The sequence below is a fragment of the Zonotrichia albicollis genome, chromosome 18 (genome assembly GCF_047830755.1).
Source record: "Zonotrichia albicollis isolate bZonAlb1 chromosome 18, bZonAlb1.hap1, whole genome shotgun sequence".
NCBI lineage: Eukaryota > Metazoa > Chordata > Aves > Passeriformes > Passerellidae > Zonotrichia > Zonotrichia albicollis.
Window position 1 is genome coordinate 2,391,448 of NC_133836.1, and position 18,942 is coordinate 2,410,389.

The 18,942-nt window shown below is 44.9% G+C and overlaps 1 protein-coding gene across 9 annotated transcripts in view; it reads left to right on the plus strand.

Moving 5' to 3' along the window:
• The window catches only part of PITPNM2 (phosphatidylinositol transfer protein membrane associated 2), a 125,505-nt gene that overhangs the window by 60,107 nt on the left and 46,456 nt on the right, over window positions 1-18,942 (plus strand). For all 9 annotated transcript variants that reach the window (XM_074553976.1, XM_074553972.1, XM_074553979.1 and 6 more), the window contains 3 exons: window positions 1,624-1,797; window positions 16,678-16,892; window positions 18,116-18,237. In XM_074553976.1, the coding sequence (XP_074410077.1) occupies window positions 1,720-1,797; window positions 16,678-16,892; window positions 18,116-18,237 (415 nt within the window). In that variant the 5' untranslated portion in view covers window positions 1,624-1,719. The remainder of the gene's footprint in view (window positions 1-1,623; window positions 1,798-16,677; window positions 16,893-18,115; window positions 18,238-18,942) is intronic.

An 18,942-nucleotide genomic window follows, 5' to 3' on the forward strand; every position in this document is an offset into this window, starting at 1 on the left:
GGCAGTGCAGAGAAGCAGAGTTTTCCCAGAATTATTCTCTACAGGCTTTGCCATAGCAGAGACTTCTTTATCCTCCCCTCCACAGGCACAGATTGCTCTGACAGCAATAAAATGCAGCAGAGAATTGAATTTGGAAATAAATTGTTTAGATGATGCAGCAGCAGACAGATCACTATTCCAGAAGAGTCGGTCCGGGGTGGATTTGCTTTAGTGCCAGATTGGAAATGTGGCAGTGCCAGGGAGCTGAGCTGGGGGCACCGTGGCATGGGGCTGGGTGTGCCCCAGGCTGGGTCCCTGCATGTGCTCAGCTCTGGCAGAGCCACCACAGCAAACCTGGGTTATAAACGCTGCGTGTTGTCCCTGTCTGTGACCATGGGCATGTGCCTGAGCCTCTCCAAGGCTCGTAAAAGGTCGGTGAAGTGTTGTGCAAACACCGACTGGCACTAAGGGCTGTTGATAGCGGTGCGGTTTCCTGATTCCCACGGCGTGGTTTAATCCACAAGATAAATTGGTTGGGTTTGTTCTCTTGGTTGTTTCCACCAGTCACAGGGCTTGGGGCTGGTTTGGCTCCGGCAGCTCTCTCTGAAGATGTCCAGTAAACAGGCACAGCAGAAAGGTGGAATTTGGTGACAAGGAGGAGCCAAGGGAATGGTTTGTGAGCTGTGAGAGCCATCACCAGATCCTGCCCAGGCTGCCTTGGGCTGATAACAGACTTTGCTTCTTGTGTCCTCTTCTCCTCACAGTCATCCTTTTATTTCCCCCTTCCTTACATAAAGTTATTGTCTTTATCCACAGTCCACAGGGGGTATTAAAGGTATTTGCAAAGTTCCTGCTTTAACTGTGGTATAGTAAATGCTGTATTCCCTGAATCCTTAACTGGTAATTCTGTTACAGTGCCTTGAGGTGGGGTACAATGGAATTTTTCTCTGTTGCAGTTTGATCTTTGACTGTATTCTCATGCAGTGGGAGTGTAAAAATGAGCCTGACATTGACAGAAGTGACAGGAGGATCTTGCCAGCAGACAGTTTTGGAGGTGCAAAAAGAAAGGGTCCTACCAAGACTATAATTCAGAATAAAGCAGGAGGAAAATGTACATTTCTGCTGTCTTTATTCTTAGAATACAATGGTCTTTCTTCATCAGATTGTTACTGAGGGCTGAGGAAGTTGGATAATTGCCCTTTCTTGCTGCTAAATGAATTTGAGAGGATAAAACCTGATGCTTTTGAGAGGATGCATCTCCAGTGTGTAGCTGACACTGGAGACTGTGGGCAGCAGCAGATCTGCCTATTCATTTGGAGCTTTTGTCACATCTCTTCCGTGGAGATGCTGTTGCATATGAAAGTCTGATTGATACTGAGGCAAAGGTCAGGAGAGTAATGGCTTTGATGGTATCCCCTGATGCAAATCAAAATTCTTCTGAAAGATTCTGTTCAATTTGAAATCAAAGGTCTGGTAGCACTCCAGGGATTCTCCTCTCTGCTATTATGCTTATAGCTATTACAAAAATTAATGTTTGCCTGTTATTGTTTGTTTTGGTTTTTTTTTCCTAAATAGGATGTTGTGCCATAGAATGGAAAATAACCACTTCTCTCTTTCCTCCCCCCTCCTTTCTGTCTGTTTCAGGGATCCTCGATGCATTTCCTTGCCATTATTTAAGGAGCCTTTACTAGAAGCTTTTGGATTGTGTTTGTGAGCAGCCAAGAGATTTTGGTATCCAAAATGCTCATAAAGGAATATCGCATTCCTCTCCCGATGAGCGTGGAAGAATATCGCATCGCCCAGCTCTACATGATCCAGGTCAGCACCCTCCCGTGCCCCTGCAGCCTCTGGGGGACAATTCCTGCAGGATTGGAAGCTTTAAATTTGGGGTTTGCTGTTTGCTTTTAAAGGAGCAGTGGGGAAAGGAACACAAATGTCAATTCCTGACTTGCTTCCTCTTCTGCTTAAATTGGAGAACCTCTGTCTGACCTGGCTGGGGAAACACAAACCTGTTCCTGTGGGCCCACTCAGCCCAAGCGTGTGGGTTCCTACTGCTGTGGGGCATGAACTTCCCAGCTGGGTGGTGGTCACTGGTACTGCCAATTCCAGTTGCAAACCAAATTCTGTTCTTTTCTTGAGAAGCAACAGTCTAATATAAACTTGAGAGGGTAAACCAGAGGCATAATTTGGAATTAAGGGAGGGGAAAAAAAAAAAAAGTAATATATCTCATATACTGTGCTCATATACCACAATGAAAGAGATACTAATCAGTTTAGGCATAAAATGTAGATTATTTTTAATAGGCTTCTGAATACTGATGGGAATTTTTGCAGAATTCCCTGTCTGCAGTAAAGCAGTTAATTAAAATGTTGGGTTTTTGTAACTGAAGTCCTTTGTGCCCATATTCTCCCAGTGTTTGAAATCCAACCAGGAGCAGTTATAAAAGGAAATGAAACTGAAGTGTTATTTCATTGTGCCACACTTTAAATAAAATGTAATTTTCTTCATCCAGCAAAACACACATCTAATACTGAGTTTGCAGGAGAACTTTGCTTTCTGAAGCGGTGCTAGAAAAATCTGCTTTGGCTCAAAACCTAAAATAAGGGGAAAAAACAACCCACCCCAAATCAAAGCAAAAGTACAACTCCCCCGCTTTTCTCCTGACCACCCACCTGTGTTCCTCAAGGATTCATGCACTTGGGCTTGACTGTTTAAAGAATACATGTGTATTTTGCAATAATAATGGTCAAATTCAATTTTCTGACACAAATGTGTCATCTTTGTGTGTTTAACCTAAATCTTGGCTTAAACAGGTAAACATTTTTCTTAGGTGGTTTCATTTTTCTCTACCTTTTCCTGATGCTGTAGCTGCTTTGAATATTGGTGTAATTATTTTGTTAACAACTTTGTCTCCCTGATTTGTCTCAGCTGCTTTGCCCGAAGAGCTGGTGGATGGCAGCAGAGTATTATCTGTGCAGAACTTGTCAGAGAGCAGCAGAGCGCAGGGGAGAGTGATCTGATTAGGAAGGAGGATCCCACCTGATTAAACAGAGATGACTCCTTAATTGGGGACTGTCTGTGGGGCCTCCTGGGAGTTCTGGAGGACTTGGTCAGGGAGGTGGATTTGCTTTTTGGTCTCAGAAGTTAAATTGCTGATTTTAACTTCATGCAGAGCACTGGGTTCTGCTTTGTTGCTTGACAGGGATTTTGGCCACATCTTAACATCAAAAGGACATGAGGAACCACAAGGGTTTCATGAAGGGGGAAGTACACCAGCTTGAGAAAATGCATCTCCAAATTACCATCCAGCCCTGCTTTAATTTTCTACTGCATTGCCAGGCAGCAGAGTAAGGTTTCCTTGCAGCTCAGGTGTCAGGTCAGGTTTCAGATCTCCCTCCCCTCTCCTGGAGCAGGGGCTGAGCTGGAAACACCTGATGGAGCCCAGGGGCTGGGGGGCTGCAGGAGTGCAGGCAAGCAGGGCACTTTGCTGTGTTACTGTACAAGCAGCACAGGGGAAAAGTTAGCTGTGCTTTTCCTCGAGAATACCAGTTTCAGCTCAAGCTTGAAATAAACAAAAAGCAGTAACAAAACAAATTCCACTTAGGGTAGAGTTCATAGTTTGGCAGTGATTTGCTTCAATCATTCCTGCAGTTGGTGGAAAGATTCCTGCTGGCTTCAGCGTGAGCTTTTCCTAGACCAGGATATCAAATCTTCAGTCTGATTTAAAAGTGGAGGTTTTGTCTTTGAGACAGGCAGTGGGGAGCATGACTCTGTCCTTTTAGAGAATGAGAAATTTCTTCATGTCTGCCCTTTTATTTTTCCTCTGGAATGCCTGAAGAGGCCACAGGAGAAGTAAGTTCTGTATGTTGAGCCCCCTTACGGGAACAAGCTGAGATATCTGTGCAAAGCAGCAGTGGAGAGGCATTTCTGAGAAATCTGTGGCTGAAATGTGGAACAGAATGTTTTGAAGTAGTTCCTGGGAAGAGGAGCGATTCTTAAAGGCAAAAGGTTAATTTCTGTGACATTTGTCATGTACAGAATGGTGGCATTATTGCTCGCAGCACCAGGCAGCCTGGCCCTGTGAGGAGCAGTTCTCCAGCAGTGCAAAAGGAGATGTCACAATTGCTCCTCAAGGGTTTAGGTAGCCCCAAGCATGCACCTGCAGTTGATCACTCATTTACCTTTGAGCTCATGAGTGGAAATTCCCATTAAATTCCAAACCAGTTGGTACAAAGCCTCCTATTTTTTTCTTTTAATCTTTTTGCCTAGGTATACATTTTCCTAGATTCCAGCATTGTCCAAATGGAAGTTTTCCACAAGGCCCTTCTCCCCTGAGCCCTGTGGTGGAAGTGATGCCCCAAAGCCACGTAGGCAGGGATGTTCAGACTCCAGCTGCAGTACTGCCATCACTTTTCAAAGCCATTTCCATGTAGATTTTCGCTCTGCAGGGGAAGGATCAATCATCTGTTTTCATGAGAGAACAATCCCTTCTTATTCATACAAGTCTCCACAAAACTTTCCACCAGATTTGATGTAAGCAGCATCGTGCCCAAAGAGCAAAGGATCCTTCCATTAAATGGGAACAGGCTGTACTCATATTTGCTGTGTTTACTGGATGGGAGAATTAAAACTGTGCAGTATATAATCCACATCTCTCTTGCTTCTCTGCGCCACTGGGCAGGCGAGACGTGCAATAAATCATTGTGTGCATGCCTGTGTTGCTCTGTAATTCCTCTTATAACTACAAGTTCTCCAGGCTGGTGTATAAAGCTGTGAAACCTGAGATGAGTGGCCTGCTGCTTTGCTTTTTAGTGTTTGTTTTGTTTTTTTTTTTTAATTTGAGGTGAGAGAGCAAAAAGTCTCCTAAGTTGCTTTCTGCTGGCTTCTGAAATATTATCTACAGTCAGTGGTTTTGGTACTTTAAGTAGCACTTAAATTCTTCCCTAAATAAGTTAATTTTACATTACAGCAAGGACTTAATGTACCCTCGACTTGCTTGAAGCCTAGCAGATCTGAATTGTTTTTCTCTATTAAATTTCAGACTTTCAATATCCTTCCAAGGGAAGCCTCTCACGCAGCATTGTCAGCCTCTCCAGGCTGGGAGCCCTTGCTCCATCCAGAGCAGTTGGGTTTACCTTTTCCATAGGCACAAGACCTTTTTGCATCATTGCTGAGGTTTTCTCTCTTTTTAGGTCCAAATTAAAACATACTCATTTTTGTATCTGAGGTAAGAACCAGCAATCTTCCTTCCTGGTTTTATTCTGGTGCATAAACCAGGCAAAATATTTCAAAACTGTGAAATCACTCTTTATGCCTCTATTAATGTAATTTTTTCCCCTGAAATTCGTGTGCATATTTAAAAGCCAGTCCTGCTTTCAAGGGTGAGGGTTTCTCAGTGAACTCAGCCTGGAGCTGAGTTGTCCATGGGAGAGGTTTGATCTGGGGAAGCTGCAGGCTGATATCCTGAAGTAAGCAGAGAGGAACTGGGGATGAGCACTGGAATGAGTTCTGTGGAACACAAACTATTTATGGGAGGAACAGCTGTAACCATCTATAGGGATTTGCTTCTCCCTGCAGAAATTTTGAGCCAAGGACTGTCCTGGATGTCTTCTCAGTTCTGCACATCACATCCGAGGTGTGGGTGCTGTTTCAGTCTCTGCGAGGTGAACCCTGTTGGGCACAGAGGGATCTGTGTTACACAGATCTTATTAAAGGGTCTCTTAGCTCTTCCCCTCCTGAATCCTGTGTATTTTGGTCTCAGCAGCAATCCTTTCCTGGAACACACGCATCTTTTCCTTCTGTGTTCAGGGAACCTTTCTTTGTGCACACCTCCTCCTCCTCACCCCAGCAACAATGCACACATTAACGTAAAGTCTCCGTTTCATAAAAGCTTGAAATCCGAGCCCTGGATGCATTTGTTGGGATGTTATTAGACAAAGGTCAGTCCTTTTATCATCTTAATAACGTTCATTACTGTGCTTCCATGTGCCATGAGATTCCGAGAGACCGCTGCCCTTCTGACCCTTGCATAAGACAAGAGAATTCCTCTTGTTATTAAAACTTATTTTTATATCAGCGTGCGCAGCTTTCTTGTCTCTTGTAAATAACTCTGGTCCTCATTTTGTCTACACAGATTTCTCTGGGTATTTGTGACCTTCCTCCAAAGATAGTGTGCTTTAAAAATATTCTTCTGCTGGACTTTGTGATTACCTTTTGAGGATAAGACTTATTTTAAGATGCAGCGTCATCCTTTGGAGTTAATAGCGTTAATACTTTGTCATTCATCACTCTGAGGGTCCATGGCTGGGAAAGGCCTCTGGCCCTGTTTGAGGCACTGCATGGGAGATAACCCATCTGCTCAACACTGCCTGCTGAACTCAGGCACAGTCCTGGGAATTGAGAGCTTCTCTCATGTTTTAACATGAGCCTCTCCTCTACCGTCCTCCAGGGCTTTGCATTTATTGCCTTCCCTGAAAAATCAAAGCCTGTTCCAAGCATCTGCAGTGTGCTGTACTCTCCTGTCCTCACTGCTGATGGAGTATCCTGAGTCAGTTTGCTCCTTTCTGGAGGATCATGGTTTGTCCATTATCTCAGTTTCCAGACACCTGCACTGTCCTGTTTTCCCCTTCATTTCCATGTAGCTCTCAGGAAGCCCCTTTGAGAGCAGACTGAAAGCTCTGCTTGGTGCTGGTGGCAATTCTTGAGGCCCTGTTGCGATACCCAGGTGCAAAAGTCGTGTCCCTTAAACCCTCAGCTCTGCTTGGCAGTTGCCAGCAGGCTCAGCAGATGGTGAAGGATTGATTGAGTGGGGGAAAGCAAACTAACCCTTCATCTCTGGACACTGCAAACTGGAGGGCTGATTAGTTTTGTTCTGCATGCAGATGCCTTGGCCATCTGCACAGACAGACATTTGTGCTTCAGTTTTAAGGCAGGTGATGCTGCTGACAGCTCCAGAGACCCTGGAAGGCTCACAAGTCTAAAAGCAAAGCCTGGTTTGAAGCTTTGCCCCTGATTTCTGTGCTGCACTGTTAAAACCTGTGGCTTCTGTGTGCTCTCTTCTTCCTCTGGTTTTCATAACCTTTTCTTTGTGATCATGAGGATTTGGATCCTTCTGGAGGAGAACAGTAAGGCACCTGCCAATGTTTGGTTTTGAGGACAAGGGTGGTACCACACTCGGGGTCTCATTTGCACAGGTGACAGTGACACCCCATACAGGTTATTATTTTGGGAAAACTTACAGAAGGGGCAAACACTCTTTTTGCATTTACTTTTTTCTTATTTTGTAGTCATTATACTTGAATTCTTACATTGTCTGGGATTCCATATCATGTTCCAAAAAAGATTGATTTTACGGTAGTGAACTTTATGTGGCCTTGATAGTTCATGTGCTCTCTTTCTTCTAAAAAAGGTGAATTAAGCTCAACACAAACAATTTTAAACTTCAGATTTGCAGATTTTAATACAGGACACAGCACTGCCAGTCCTACTAAACTTGTTGGCTGCCAAAAACCCTTTTTCCTTCTGTATTTTCTTTATTCTTATGAAAGAAGGACAAAAATATTGACTGGGATTAGGTTCTCCCTTTTTCAAATACCTGAAGGCAAGTAATGAATTAAGTATAAGGAAGACTAAGGGGATTTCTTTAAGCCAGTCCTGTGGTACTTTAGCACACAGCCCATTGTTAGTGAACAATTGCATTGGGTTCCTAAATTATAAGGGATGTAGTCAGAGGATTAGACTTGATCCAGAGAAGCCCAAGTAGAAATTTTGTCTCTGACTCACAGTATAGTAATGGGCAACTTGCTTTGCCTCCCTTTAAACCAGGGACAGTAACTCTCACAGACAGTGTCTGTGGAATAGTTAATGCAGTGAAAAATCAGTTTAAAGACATGGAAGGAAATACTTGGAGTAGATGAAATACTGAGCTGGAAGTGTAGTAGACATTTTGAAAGATGAGGCATGTGGGGTAAACAAGTTTGAGGTATCCCCATAATAAAGTGATCCCTAATTCATGTGCCTGTGGCACATCCAGCCCTGACTCTAAAGGACTGTGACAGGGCATCTTTGTAAGGCACAGTGATTAATGAGTGGCCATGAGAAAGGTTCTCTTAATGCTGTAAATTTTTTATGACCCTGCACGATTGATTGTCCCCAAAATATCCTGTTTTTGTCCAAGCAGCTTCATTAATATCTAGCCCTGATTCTAAATAATGCAGTGCCTACAACACTTGTACAAAGTGATGCTGTGTGTGTTTCTGCTCGAGCCTGGTGCTGACAGCCCAGCCTGCCTGCAGCTTTTAGGGCTTTTTTACAAAAAATGTGAGTTCCATTACAAGCAAAGCAGCCAGGAGTGCTGGTGCAGAGGCAGTGCAGGTAATGTGAGAGGTCCCTTCCTCAGGGCCTCCTGCACGCCCAGCTTTGCTTGTGCAGCTCTACATGTGCCTGTCTCTGACACAAACACCCTTCCTGGTCTCCTCCTGTGCTGGATGTCCCCTTGGAGGCAGCATTGAGGGTGGTTACAGGCCTGTCTGATAGTCCAAATTCTTGCTTGGTAAACTTGAGGGAAGATTCTCCCCATAAAATCCGTGCCACAGGCAGGAGTGATCAGGTGGCATCTCCCTGCAGAGCTGGGAAGGACCCAAAAGGGAAGAACCCTCTTGGAAGTTGCAGCTGATCAGTGCTGGACTGGGAAAACAGAGGGTAACTACTTAATAGTTACTATCAGAGGGTAACTACTTCATGGTTCCTCTCAGAATTATGTGCAGCTGGTGAGGTATCGGTGTTTGGGGACAGGGCAGTGCCTGGCTGGAATGAAGCACTGCATATCACCCAGCCCATTGATCAAACCTGCAAAGGGGTGTTTAAAACAGCTGCTCTGTTGCCTTTATTAATGAAGCCGTTGATGAGGAGCAGATTCTTTCCCCTCTCCCCAGGGATTCAGGTCATTCCCCTGCATTGGGAGCAGTGAGGCTCAAAGTGCTATTGTAAAGCCTCGTGTTCTGATCGTTATCTTGTTGACTCAAACTAACCTTCCTTCCAGAAATAAGTATTGACATGGCCCTTCATGGGGTTTTGTTTTGGTTTTTTTTAACAGCACTAATTGGATTACAGTAATTGTCACGCGTGAAGGATGCATGGCAGAGCACAAAGGGCACAGGGGAGGCTCAGTGTGGGCACCATGGTTACTGGTGACATCACTGCTTTGCTGCTCCCAGCCAGGATTCGGTGCAGCTGGAGCTGGAGTGAGGATGGCCCAAACTGGGGGATTGCTGATGCAGCCCCTCCCGTTGCCATGGAAACAGAGGATGCAGTTTAAAGTTGCCTGCATGCATAACGTGGTGCTCATGGTGTAAACAAAAGCAGGGTCCTGTGGTGCCAGAGCTTCTGGAAGGGCAGGAATGGTGTGATGGGCAGAGTGGGGAATCCTGTTGTGGTTTGACTTGTTTTCCCATTGACTTTACTGTGCATGATGAGACAAAGTGAGCCTTACTTTGAGGGACAAGAGCAAAACTCACAAGTTCCTTGCTGTCCTGAGCAGTTTTGTGGTTGAGGGTTTGCCAGTCCGACTTGTTGTTGTTTCTGATTGGACCTTACAAAGTGCAGGCTCAAAAGTTCTGTTAAAACCATCCCTGGGATAACAGGGTTCCCATTGCTAAAGGTAAGCCCCTACCTACCTTTAAGATTGTCTTTCTAATATAACCATTAAGATTGTTCTCAACTCCTGCAAAACAGTAGAGGAGCTTCCCTGTCTGAGGACTGTTTTGCTGTATTTTGATTAAGGTTCCTTCCTCCTGCAAAGAGCACTGTCACAAAATGGTTAGGGTGCTGAAATGGGGATTCAGAGATGTGGGTACTGGATGTAGCCCTGCCAGCAGCTCTGTGTCTTCAGGTTCCTTTCTCTTTCTTCAAAATGGTGCTCTCTTGTTGGTTCCATGATCTTTAATGTGAGGGCACTCAGCTGTTCTGACTGGGGCACAAAAGCCTCTGCCAGCTGAAGTTGTGTGTGCTGTTGTACTTCAGCACTCTCCTGCATAACTAACAGTAGGGGTGACTTTTATTTTTAATTTAGTTCCTTTAACTTTCTGTTTGCTTTTAGAACATTGTGCACTGATAAAATTATGTTGGTTTTGATGTGACAAGAAGTTCTGAATTTTGGCTTCCCTAAGAGTGGAATAGCTCCATCCTTTTTGCTCTGTTCCTTCACTCTGAACAAAGGTCTTTGCTCAGGTATTGCCCTGGTTATGGTGGTATGATTTTAATTGAGTGTTTCAGGTCTCTGACACACACATAAAGAAAAGAAAAGAACAAGTTGTAAAGTATGAAACTATGGTACTTTTAGGATAAGCTGGCATTTTGTTTTCATAGGTAGGTGTTGGTTACCTGCAGTTAATAGTGACCATGAATGGGGCCTGGGCTGTCAGATATCTGCATCAGCAGGCAGAAGGTTGCTGGTGGTGAAAGCAGATTGCTGGTAATGAATTAGCTGTCAGCTGAAATGCTGGTGAAGGAGTGGTGAACAGAAGCCAGAGCTGAGTCATTGCGCAGCACCGGCGCTGAGGCACCGCGGGTTCACCCCCAGCAGGCACTCCCTGCCTGGCCGTGCCGCCAGCGCAGCATCCTGGGCTGGGAAAACCCTTCAGAATAAACCCAGCATTCCCTACAGCACCTTTTGGTGCTTCCCAGTGTGCTCATCATTGGCTTTCTGGTTTTTGGTGCTGTTTAATTCTGGCAGCTATGGCTGGAATGTGCTGTTGTATTTTGTTTGTGGTGTTTGACTGCTGATACTGCCACAATAGCCCAAATTACATGGCTGAGACTAACAGGCTGCTTTTCTCATAACCTCTCCCAGCTGTTCTGTTAAAGTTTGCAACGTGCAAGGTCCCATCCACAGTGTCACTGGTACCTCCTCAGTACCTGGGGCCTGCAGGTAAAAATGAGGATGGCTGCTGCTGGACCATGGTAAGGAAGCCTCTTGATGGTGGGAGGACACCACTTTGGAAAATCAATTGTAGGAGTGAAATATCCCTCAGCCTAAATAATGTTCAGCTGCAGATAGTTGGGAATGTTTTTCCCTTAGCATATGGAAGAGATTTGGAGCAAAGAGTTTATTCCTCTCCCGCAGCCTAAGTTTTGTTTATACCTTGGGTGCCTTTACACTTTCTTTCCAAAACTGAACAGAACAGGTCTGGTTGGTGAAAACAGGTCTTAAGAGCTCTCCAGTGATGGCAGGAGTCATCTTGCTGAGCAGCTTGAGGCATTTTTGTGGTCTGATGGATTGTGTGAGGCACTTCATGCTTTCTCTGGTTCCCAAAGGAAGGGTCTGTTTCTGGGGACTTGATTGGTGTTTGTGGTAGCCTTAGCATCCAAAACAATAAAAAAATTGTAATTGGTCATAGAGAATGTTTTCTCAGCATCCCTTGCCACAACAATATGAGCAAGTATGTTAGCAGGGTCCTCTGGGGATATTTGCTGTCATGTTCTTGTTCTGTGGTTACAGAGATGTCTTTGCAGCCCTTGTTAACCGAAACCATCAGGCAGCTGGAAACTTCTCATATCCCTATCTGGGTCTTTGTGGGCTAAAAAAATCCTGAGAGTTCAGTGTTATTTTAATGCATTCTCCCAGAAGAGTTTTGTCCAGACTATCAAAATACCCCCTTTCCAAATGGAAGCTGGAGGAAAAAAACACCCCCAAAAAATCTTGTGGTTATTGTTTCCAGACAATGATTTGTGTTTTCCTTACCCATGGGTGATAGGTCTGTCAAGCATGCTGCTGTCAGTCTTCATAATTGGAGTAATCTCAAACAGAACTCTCGTGGGTCCTGTGGCCCTGTGTGGCTGCCATGCTGAGGGGAAGTAAGAACATCAGGAAGCTGAAGCATCCCAGCCTTTTGTGAGCACTGTCTCCCTTGTTTAGATTGAGAGGTTGTACTGCAAACCATAATCAGTGGTAAACGAGGTGAGAGTGTAGTTATAATCTATTTTGGAAAGCTAGAACATGCCTGGATCACCCATTATCACCATGCAGCCTACCCCGTCCTGACTGTTCTCTGCAGGAGCATTGCAGTGCTCAGAGTAAATAATAAAAACAGGCAACTTCAGGAGGAGCTGAAGCAGCTGAGCTGTTGGCAGTGCTGCTGTTGGCTTTGCAGAGATTCTCTGCTTGTAGACCTGAGCCTGTGAGCAGCCTGGGCTGGATTCCAGGGCAGGAGCACAAGGAGGATTCTGGATTAGATAATATTCTTCCTGGTGTTCTGAGTTGGTTGATGGAGCTGTTTTTCTTCTAATTCCCCAAAAGCAAAACATTACAAGGCAACCGTAATTTACACAGCCTGACTTGTGTGTTTCTCCAGCTGATCCAATAAACCACATCCTTAACTGACCCAGCATTATGCACTCCTGTTCTGGGAATGCTGTTCCTTCAGCTCTGCTGAGACTCCTTGGGCTGTGAAGGTTTCTGTTGCCATTCCTTTATGGAGCTTTGTCCCACTAGAAAAACAAACACATTGCACTGAGTCACCTGGTTCTGTTCACCTGGGCCAGGTCATTTGCTGGATTAAGGCTTTGCTGGTTGGGAGACACATTTCTAACTGGGAAAGGAGATGGAAGATCTGAGAACTGATGAACCTGCCTGTGGAAGGCTCTGTTTACAGCTGTTTGTCTGCTGTTGAGAGCAGATGATAAATGGGGTTAGGCTGGCCCAGTGGTTAAGTGATATTCATGGGAATTATTCATCTGTGATTGTTGTGCTGAGGTCATGTGCTGTGTCCCATGCTATGCTGCTGTGCCAAGAGATTTATTTTAATAGAAGCCTTTAAGTAACTGGCATTCTTGCTAATCATGGTGCATCTGCTTCTCTGGGTTCCCTGTTATGAGTAATTTAATGCTATTACTTTAGCTAGAAGGGATCTGTGTCACCATCTGTCCTGAAAAGCTATTGATGGGGCTGTGGGGAACATGGAGTGTCATCAGCAGGAGAGGGGGACTTGGAAAGGGATGCCTGGATTTCCTCTTGTAATACAATATAAGATGGTTTACTGTGCTTGTGGGTTAGATAACCTGCACATGGAGGCTGTCAGCTGCTCTTTGATTTTTGTTGGGACCATTCCTGTGGCAGTAGTGAGTAGCAATGACCCAGGCAATCTCCTAATAAAGTCTCTACTTCTGTCTGAGGCTGAAACCTCTGAGACTGACCCTCAAGTGCCTGCACATCAGCACCTCCAGCAGATATTCCTTGGAGAGGTCCTGCCACACACTTCTCAAGCCAAATGTTTTCCTAATTGAGGGTTATTTTTAATTGTTGTTTACAGACCATTTCCTTGTGAGAAGCCCTCTCCAGGCTGTGGCTCAGGCACAGTAGGCATGAAGAGGCTGCAGGGCTGCAGAGCAAATTGCTCTTCACTCCCACAAGTGCTTCACTTTCACAGCACCACTTGTGCCCAGAGTACCATCCTGGTCTCTCAAGTGCGTGTGGCTAAAGTCTTTATTTTTATTATATGAGAAACAGATTTTGTCTTTGTCTTTCTGACTGGTCAGTAGCTGTTCACCATCTCTCTGACTCTTGGCCCTTCCTTCCTTCACTGCAGCTCGTTGTCTTCTCAACAAGCCAACTGCTAAGTGTGAGAGCCTGGAGGGCTGGGAAGCAGCTTTGTGTGGGTTTCTCCTGGGGAGTTTCTCTTTGATCATACTATCCTTCCCAGCAGTGTGGTGTGTTATGAGTATAAATTTGGCCTGACTCAAAAGTCCTGGCTCTAAAGATAGTTTGGGATATAATCTTGGGATTTTTTTTTTCCTGTCAGCAGAGCTACAGCTCTTATTTCACATTCATCTGAGAAAATGGTCCCGCTGTCCTCGTCATATCTTACGTAGATAAGTGACAAGTGGGAGGGATGTGAAGGGCCAGAATTTGCTGAGGGTTTGTAACTGGGTGACAAAGGCTGTGGGCTGGAGTTGGTCCTCTGGAAAGGCTGGAGGAGGAAGCACACCCTGCTCCCAGAATAGGGTTTGCAGTCTGCTGCAGCTGCACAGAAGTGAATAAAGTAACCACAATTCAGAAGTGGGATGTGAACTGACTTTCACAGAGAGTCTCAGTGAACTTGGTTTTTCCTTCCTTCCTTCTCTCCCAGTGAGTTGTGACAGTGACACTGTGGCACCCTTGCCTCTCCCACCATCAGGTTCCAGGCTGTGTGGAGAAGCTGCTGATGGAATTATTCATGTACAGCAAAAATTGATCAGTGCTGTGGGTTCTTCAGGGTTCCAGCTGTAGGGAGAGAATCAGGCAGCTCATCTCCATGCAGAGAAGTTTTTGTTAAAACCAGCTGAACAGGGAAAAGTGAAATGGGAAATTAGTGAGTAAAACCCCACCGTGGATTTTGGTCCCAAATGAGGGCTTGCAGAATTTCCTGGAATTGCTCTAACTGTGCAGTTTAGAATGGAGTTTTGAATAACCTGGCATGAAGAAAACTCATCTTCCTTCTGCTTATGATTTCCATGTGCTTCTGCCATATAATAAAACTTGAAATCTCTATAATTTCTATCAACTGTTCAGAGCAGATCCTGTGCAGTTATTCTGTCTGACACTTCCACTGTGCTGGCTGGGTTATTGCCTTTTCTGAGACCTTTGAATTAACCAGATTTTGGGGTCATCAAAATTATTTAATGTTATTGTCATAAATATTTGTACAGGACTTGGTCAGTGCTTATATAAGAACGGAAAGACAGTAGTTTGTTAGAAGAGGATGTGTGCTTTAATGAACTGCCAGCTGAGTGTTGGAAATAAACTGTAAAAAAATACTTTTCTGCTTTTCTATTTTTTTTTCCTATTGCAGTTTGTGGGGCAGGAAAAAAGTGATTATTTAGATTGTCAGTTATTTAGGTTTATAAGTTACGGCTGTTTAAATTTAAAATCACTTGAGAGGTCTTTATAAACAGGGCTATTTACTTCTAAGCAGCTCTGTTGGCTTAACATCCTGTCCTCAAAAGATAAGAAGTTGATCTCTTGCATCTTATTAATAATTTTCTGTTAAACCATGTTATCCTTTGAATTGTTTGTATGCCAAAAATGAGGAGTTGTTATTGTGTTGCATTTCACAGTTGATTCTTGGTATAAAATTCCTTTTTTGCCCCCTTATCTCCCAAAGTACTGTGCTCTCAAAATGCTCTCAAATACAAACAATAATCTCAAAATGCTAACAGAATGAATTTCTTGTTTGGAAATGATGAAGGTTATACATCATCCAATCTGCTGAAATGTATGAGAAATTAATAAATATTTGGTTTGTCTCTAGCTCATCTTAGAAGCACTGGAATTAGTATTTTTTATTGAGGGAATTTTTGCCAGGTTTTCTCTGAAGGACAGCCCTACAAATAAGCCAAAATGCGGAGGCTGCCAGGGGGTGCAGTGATCGTTCTGGCAAACTTGGGTTGTTTCTTCCAAATATCTTAATTAGCAGAGCAAAGTCTCCAAGCTGTTCTTGGAGAGCTTCTGCTGGGCCCGATCACACGCAGCAAACCCCCAGACGCTGTGGGTGTAGGTCACAGCATGGTCTTTGTCACTGTGATCACGGAATCACTGAGCTTGGAAAGGACCTCTGGGATCATCAGGTCCAGCCTGTGACCAATTCCCAGCTTCTCAACTCAACCAGAGCACAGAGAGCCACGTGCAGCCATTTCTTGAGCACCTCCAGGGGTGGTGGCTCCAGTGCCTGACTATTGGAATAAGAATCCCAATATAACCAGTTAGATGGTGCCTGGGCCAGTTCTGACCCTCGCTGCTGGGCCAAAGGCAGCACTGCAGTGTTTTACCCCAGAGATACCTTGGCTGCTGGAGAGTGCAGCGGGGCAAATCCAGGCTTGTCAGGACTCCGTTTCCTCAGAAGAGAGAGCTTCTGGCGATGGTGGAGAGAAAGGGAGTGGATTCTGCTAGAAGGTTGCCAGATGTTTATTCCGTGGGTACAGAGATGTCTGCACCGGGCCACTGCTGCTAACAGAATGAGGCCACATGGTCTCATTCACATTTTAAGCTCAGGACAGGGGAAGGGGAGGGGACAGGTGAGCCACCAACCAGGTGAAGGGGCAGGGTCTCAAGGGACTAGGGACACCTATCACACGACACCGTGCTGGTATGTTAGCCTGATTGACAGAGCACACTCAGCGAGGGGCGAGGGGGAAGGGAGAAGGTAAAACAGGACATTGCAACACACCACAACACCTGACCACTCTTCCAGTGAGGAAACCCTTCTGGTGCCCAGAAGGTGCTGCTGTGTCAGGAGCGTGTGTGACATCCCCACAGCGCTGTGCAGGATGGACAGACTCCCCTTGGCTGCTGATGCAAAGGGGTTTGTGCTGTTGGGTGCTTCAGAGCTGGAGCCAGGGGCTGGGGTGTGATGTGTTACCTGTTCCAGGAGCAGGACTTGAGGTGTCAGTACAGCTCCATTCAAACTGAGCATCCCAATGGAAATTGGCATGGGGTCCTGCATAAATCAAATCTCTATGTTGGCCTGATGAGTCTGTAAATTTGGCCTTTTTAATCTTTAGGTTTGGTAATCTTAGTGCTGGGGTGCTGCTACAGCTCTGCTGTGCTCAAAAGCAGTCCTAGAAACCATCCCCAGTGTCCAGGTGCTTTGAGAGCCAGGTCCTTGCACGATGCCCTGGAAAATGAGCATTTTTGTGATGTATTTGTGATCTGTTTTCCCTTTCAGAAAAAGAGCAGAGAGGAGACATGTGGGGAAGGCAGTGGAGTGGAGATCCTGGAGAACAGGCCCTACGTGGACGGCCCTGGGGGCAGTGGGCAGTACACTCACAAGGTTTACCACATTGGCATGCACATCCCCAGCTGGTTCCGCTCCATCCTGCCCAAGGCGGCTCTGCGCGTCGAGGAGGAGTCCTGGAACGCTTATCCTTACACAAGGACAAGGTAAGATGGGCACAGTGCCCACAGCTGTGTCCCTGTGCTAAGGACAGGGCTGGGTGTCACCCTCTGGCAGGGCATTTCCCTCTCCAGCGATGTCCTTCAGAGCAGCTGGGGTCAGCTCCTGAAATTGCCGTGCAGTGCTTGGTGTCAGGAGTTTCCTTGGCCGACTGCACACCTGCCTGAGAATCTGGGGCTCCCTGCTGTAAAATGTGGAGCTGTTTTGTCTGTCAAAGCTTGGGCAATCATGAATGGTTTTTATTTAGCTTTGTATCTGCTTAACGTTGCAGATCTCTGCAAGCTCAGGGAAGTTATAAATGCACGATGCTGGGACAGATGTCATGCTGAATCCTGTCAGGGAAGGCAGGATGCATTTGTACAGGGGATTTTTCTTTCCTTTTCTTAATAAATAAATAAATAAATAATCATGGCACTTCTTTTCTGAGAACTGCCTGTCATTTAACTAGAACATAACAAACCTACATCCTATGGTTTTCACCCTGAGGAGGGAAGAGAGCCAGAGGCTCTGTGGAGCCCTCTGGGACCTCCTTGTTTCATCTGATTTTGTCAAGGAGGGCTTCACATACCCTGGAAAAATAAGACCTTTGTGCCAGTTACTCCATTTTAGAGCATTTACTCTTTTTCAGATTTACAAATCTGATTTTCTTGACATCTCACACAATAAAAAGGCTTTAATGGGTATTTTGATTCTTATGAAAAATCTGGAAAAATTTTCTGGTTCTGTTTTGGTTGGTCTCTGCAAGTAACATCAGTCTTGGAAGGTGGGCAGTCTGTGTGTGCATATGGGCTGTTGCCAGTGACTGAATATAATGGAGCTGCCTGACTTTTAAGTGATTAAAGTTCACTTCCAGTCAGTTTTTATCTCTTCTCTTGAAATGCCTATGAGTCAATCAGTTGGCCAGGAAACCTGTGCTGCACAGAACTAGTTTGTGTTTTATTCTGCCATAGGTTCCAGGCAGGAGCTTTGCTTTTCTCCTTGCACGGGTGCATTTCCTGAGTGTCCTTGTATCAGGATCCATGTCACAAATTTTTAATACAGTGGGCCCAGAATTTATCTCCTTGCTGAAAACTGCTGAGCTCCTGTCTTAAGAAGTTCTTCAAGAACAATCTCTAGTTGGTATTTTAAGCATATCTGAAGGAAAACATGAGTGAAGGCTGGCTGGGATTTGAGGCTGATTTACTCTAAGCTGTGTTGTTCTGGCTCCCAGGTACACGTGTCCTTTTGTGGAGAAATTCTCTATTGATATTGAGACCTACTACAAAACTGACCCAGGAGACCACAACAACGTGTTCAACCTTTCTGCTGCAGAAAAAAGGCAAACCATTTTAGGTAAATAGCCTTTCTCCTCTACTTTTCCCTGGTTTTGTCTTTTTCTTTTTTTCCTTGGTGTGTCCATTTGTCTGTCCATCCTACCTAAACACACTCCTGTCACTGTCACTGCAGTTAGGGTTACATCAAGTAGGGTGAGGATACCAGAATTCTCCTAGGTTTGATGTAAATCCCATGGAAATAATTTGAATCCCCCATCTGTAAATTTAAGCTGATGCTTTTCCATCTTATTTATGCAGCTCCCAAGAGAAGTCAGACATCTAATGAATTTGGGGGTAATAAGTAGAAATAACCATAGAAGAGGAAAAAATAGCTGTATAATTGTGAAAATATTCTTGTTTATTTGTGTGGCTCCTTCATGTATATGAAAATCATTCCTGTCTGCACTTTTGAAGCATGAAGTTGCATTTAATTTTTGTTCCCTCTCCTTTTAGTCCTGCCCTCATGTAAGTTAGCACTCACTTCTCAGCTGTCTTTAGAAGATTGAGTTAACGTAAGGAATTAATGAGGAAAGGCACAAGGATTTTAAAAAAGTATTTTTGTACTTCACTTCAGCTGCCCTCATTGCTGGGCCTGGCTGGCCAGGGTTTCATTGCTGAGCAGGCTGGAGTCCCACAGCTGCACTGGGAGGTGTCACACACAGAGCTGTCACTGCTGGGGCAGTGAGATCCTGCCCTTCAATCCAAACTCCAGATGCTTCTGCTG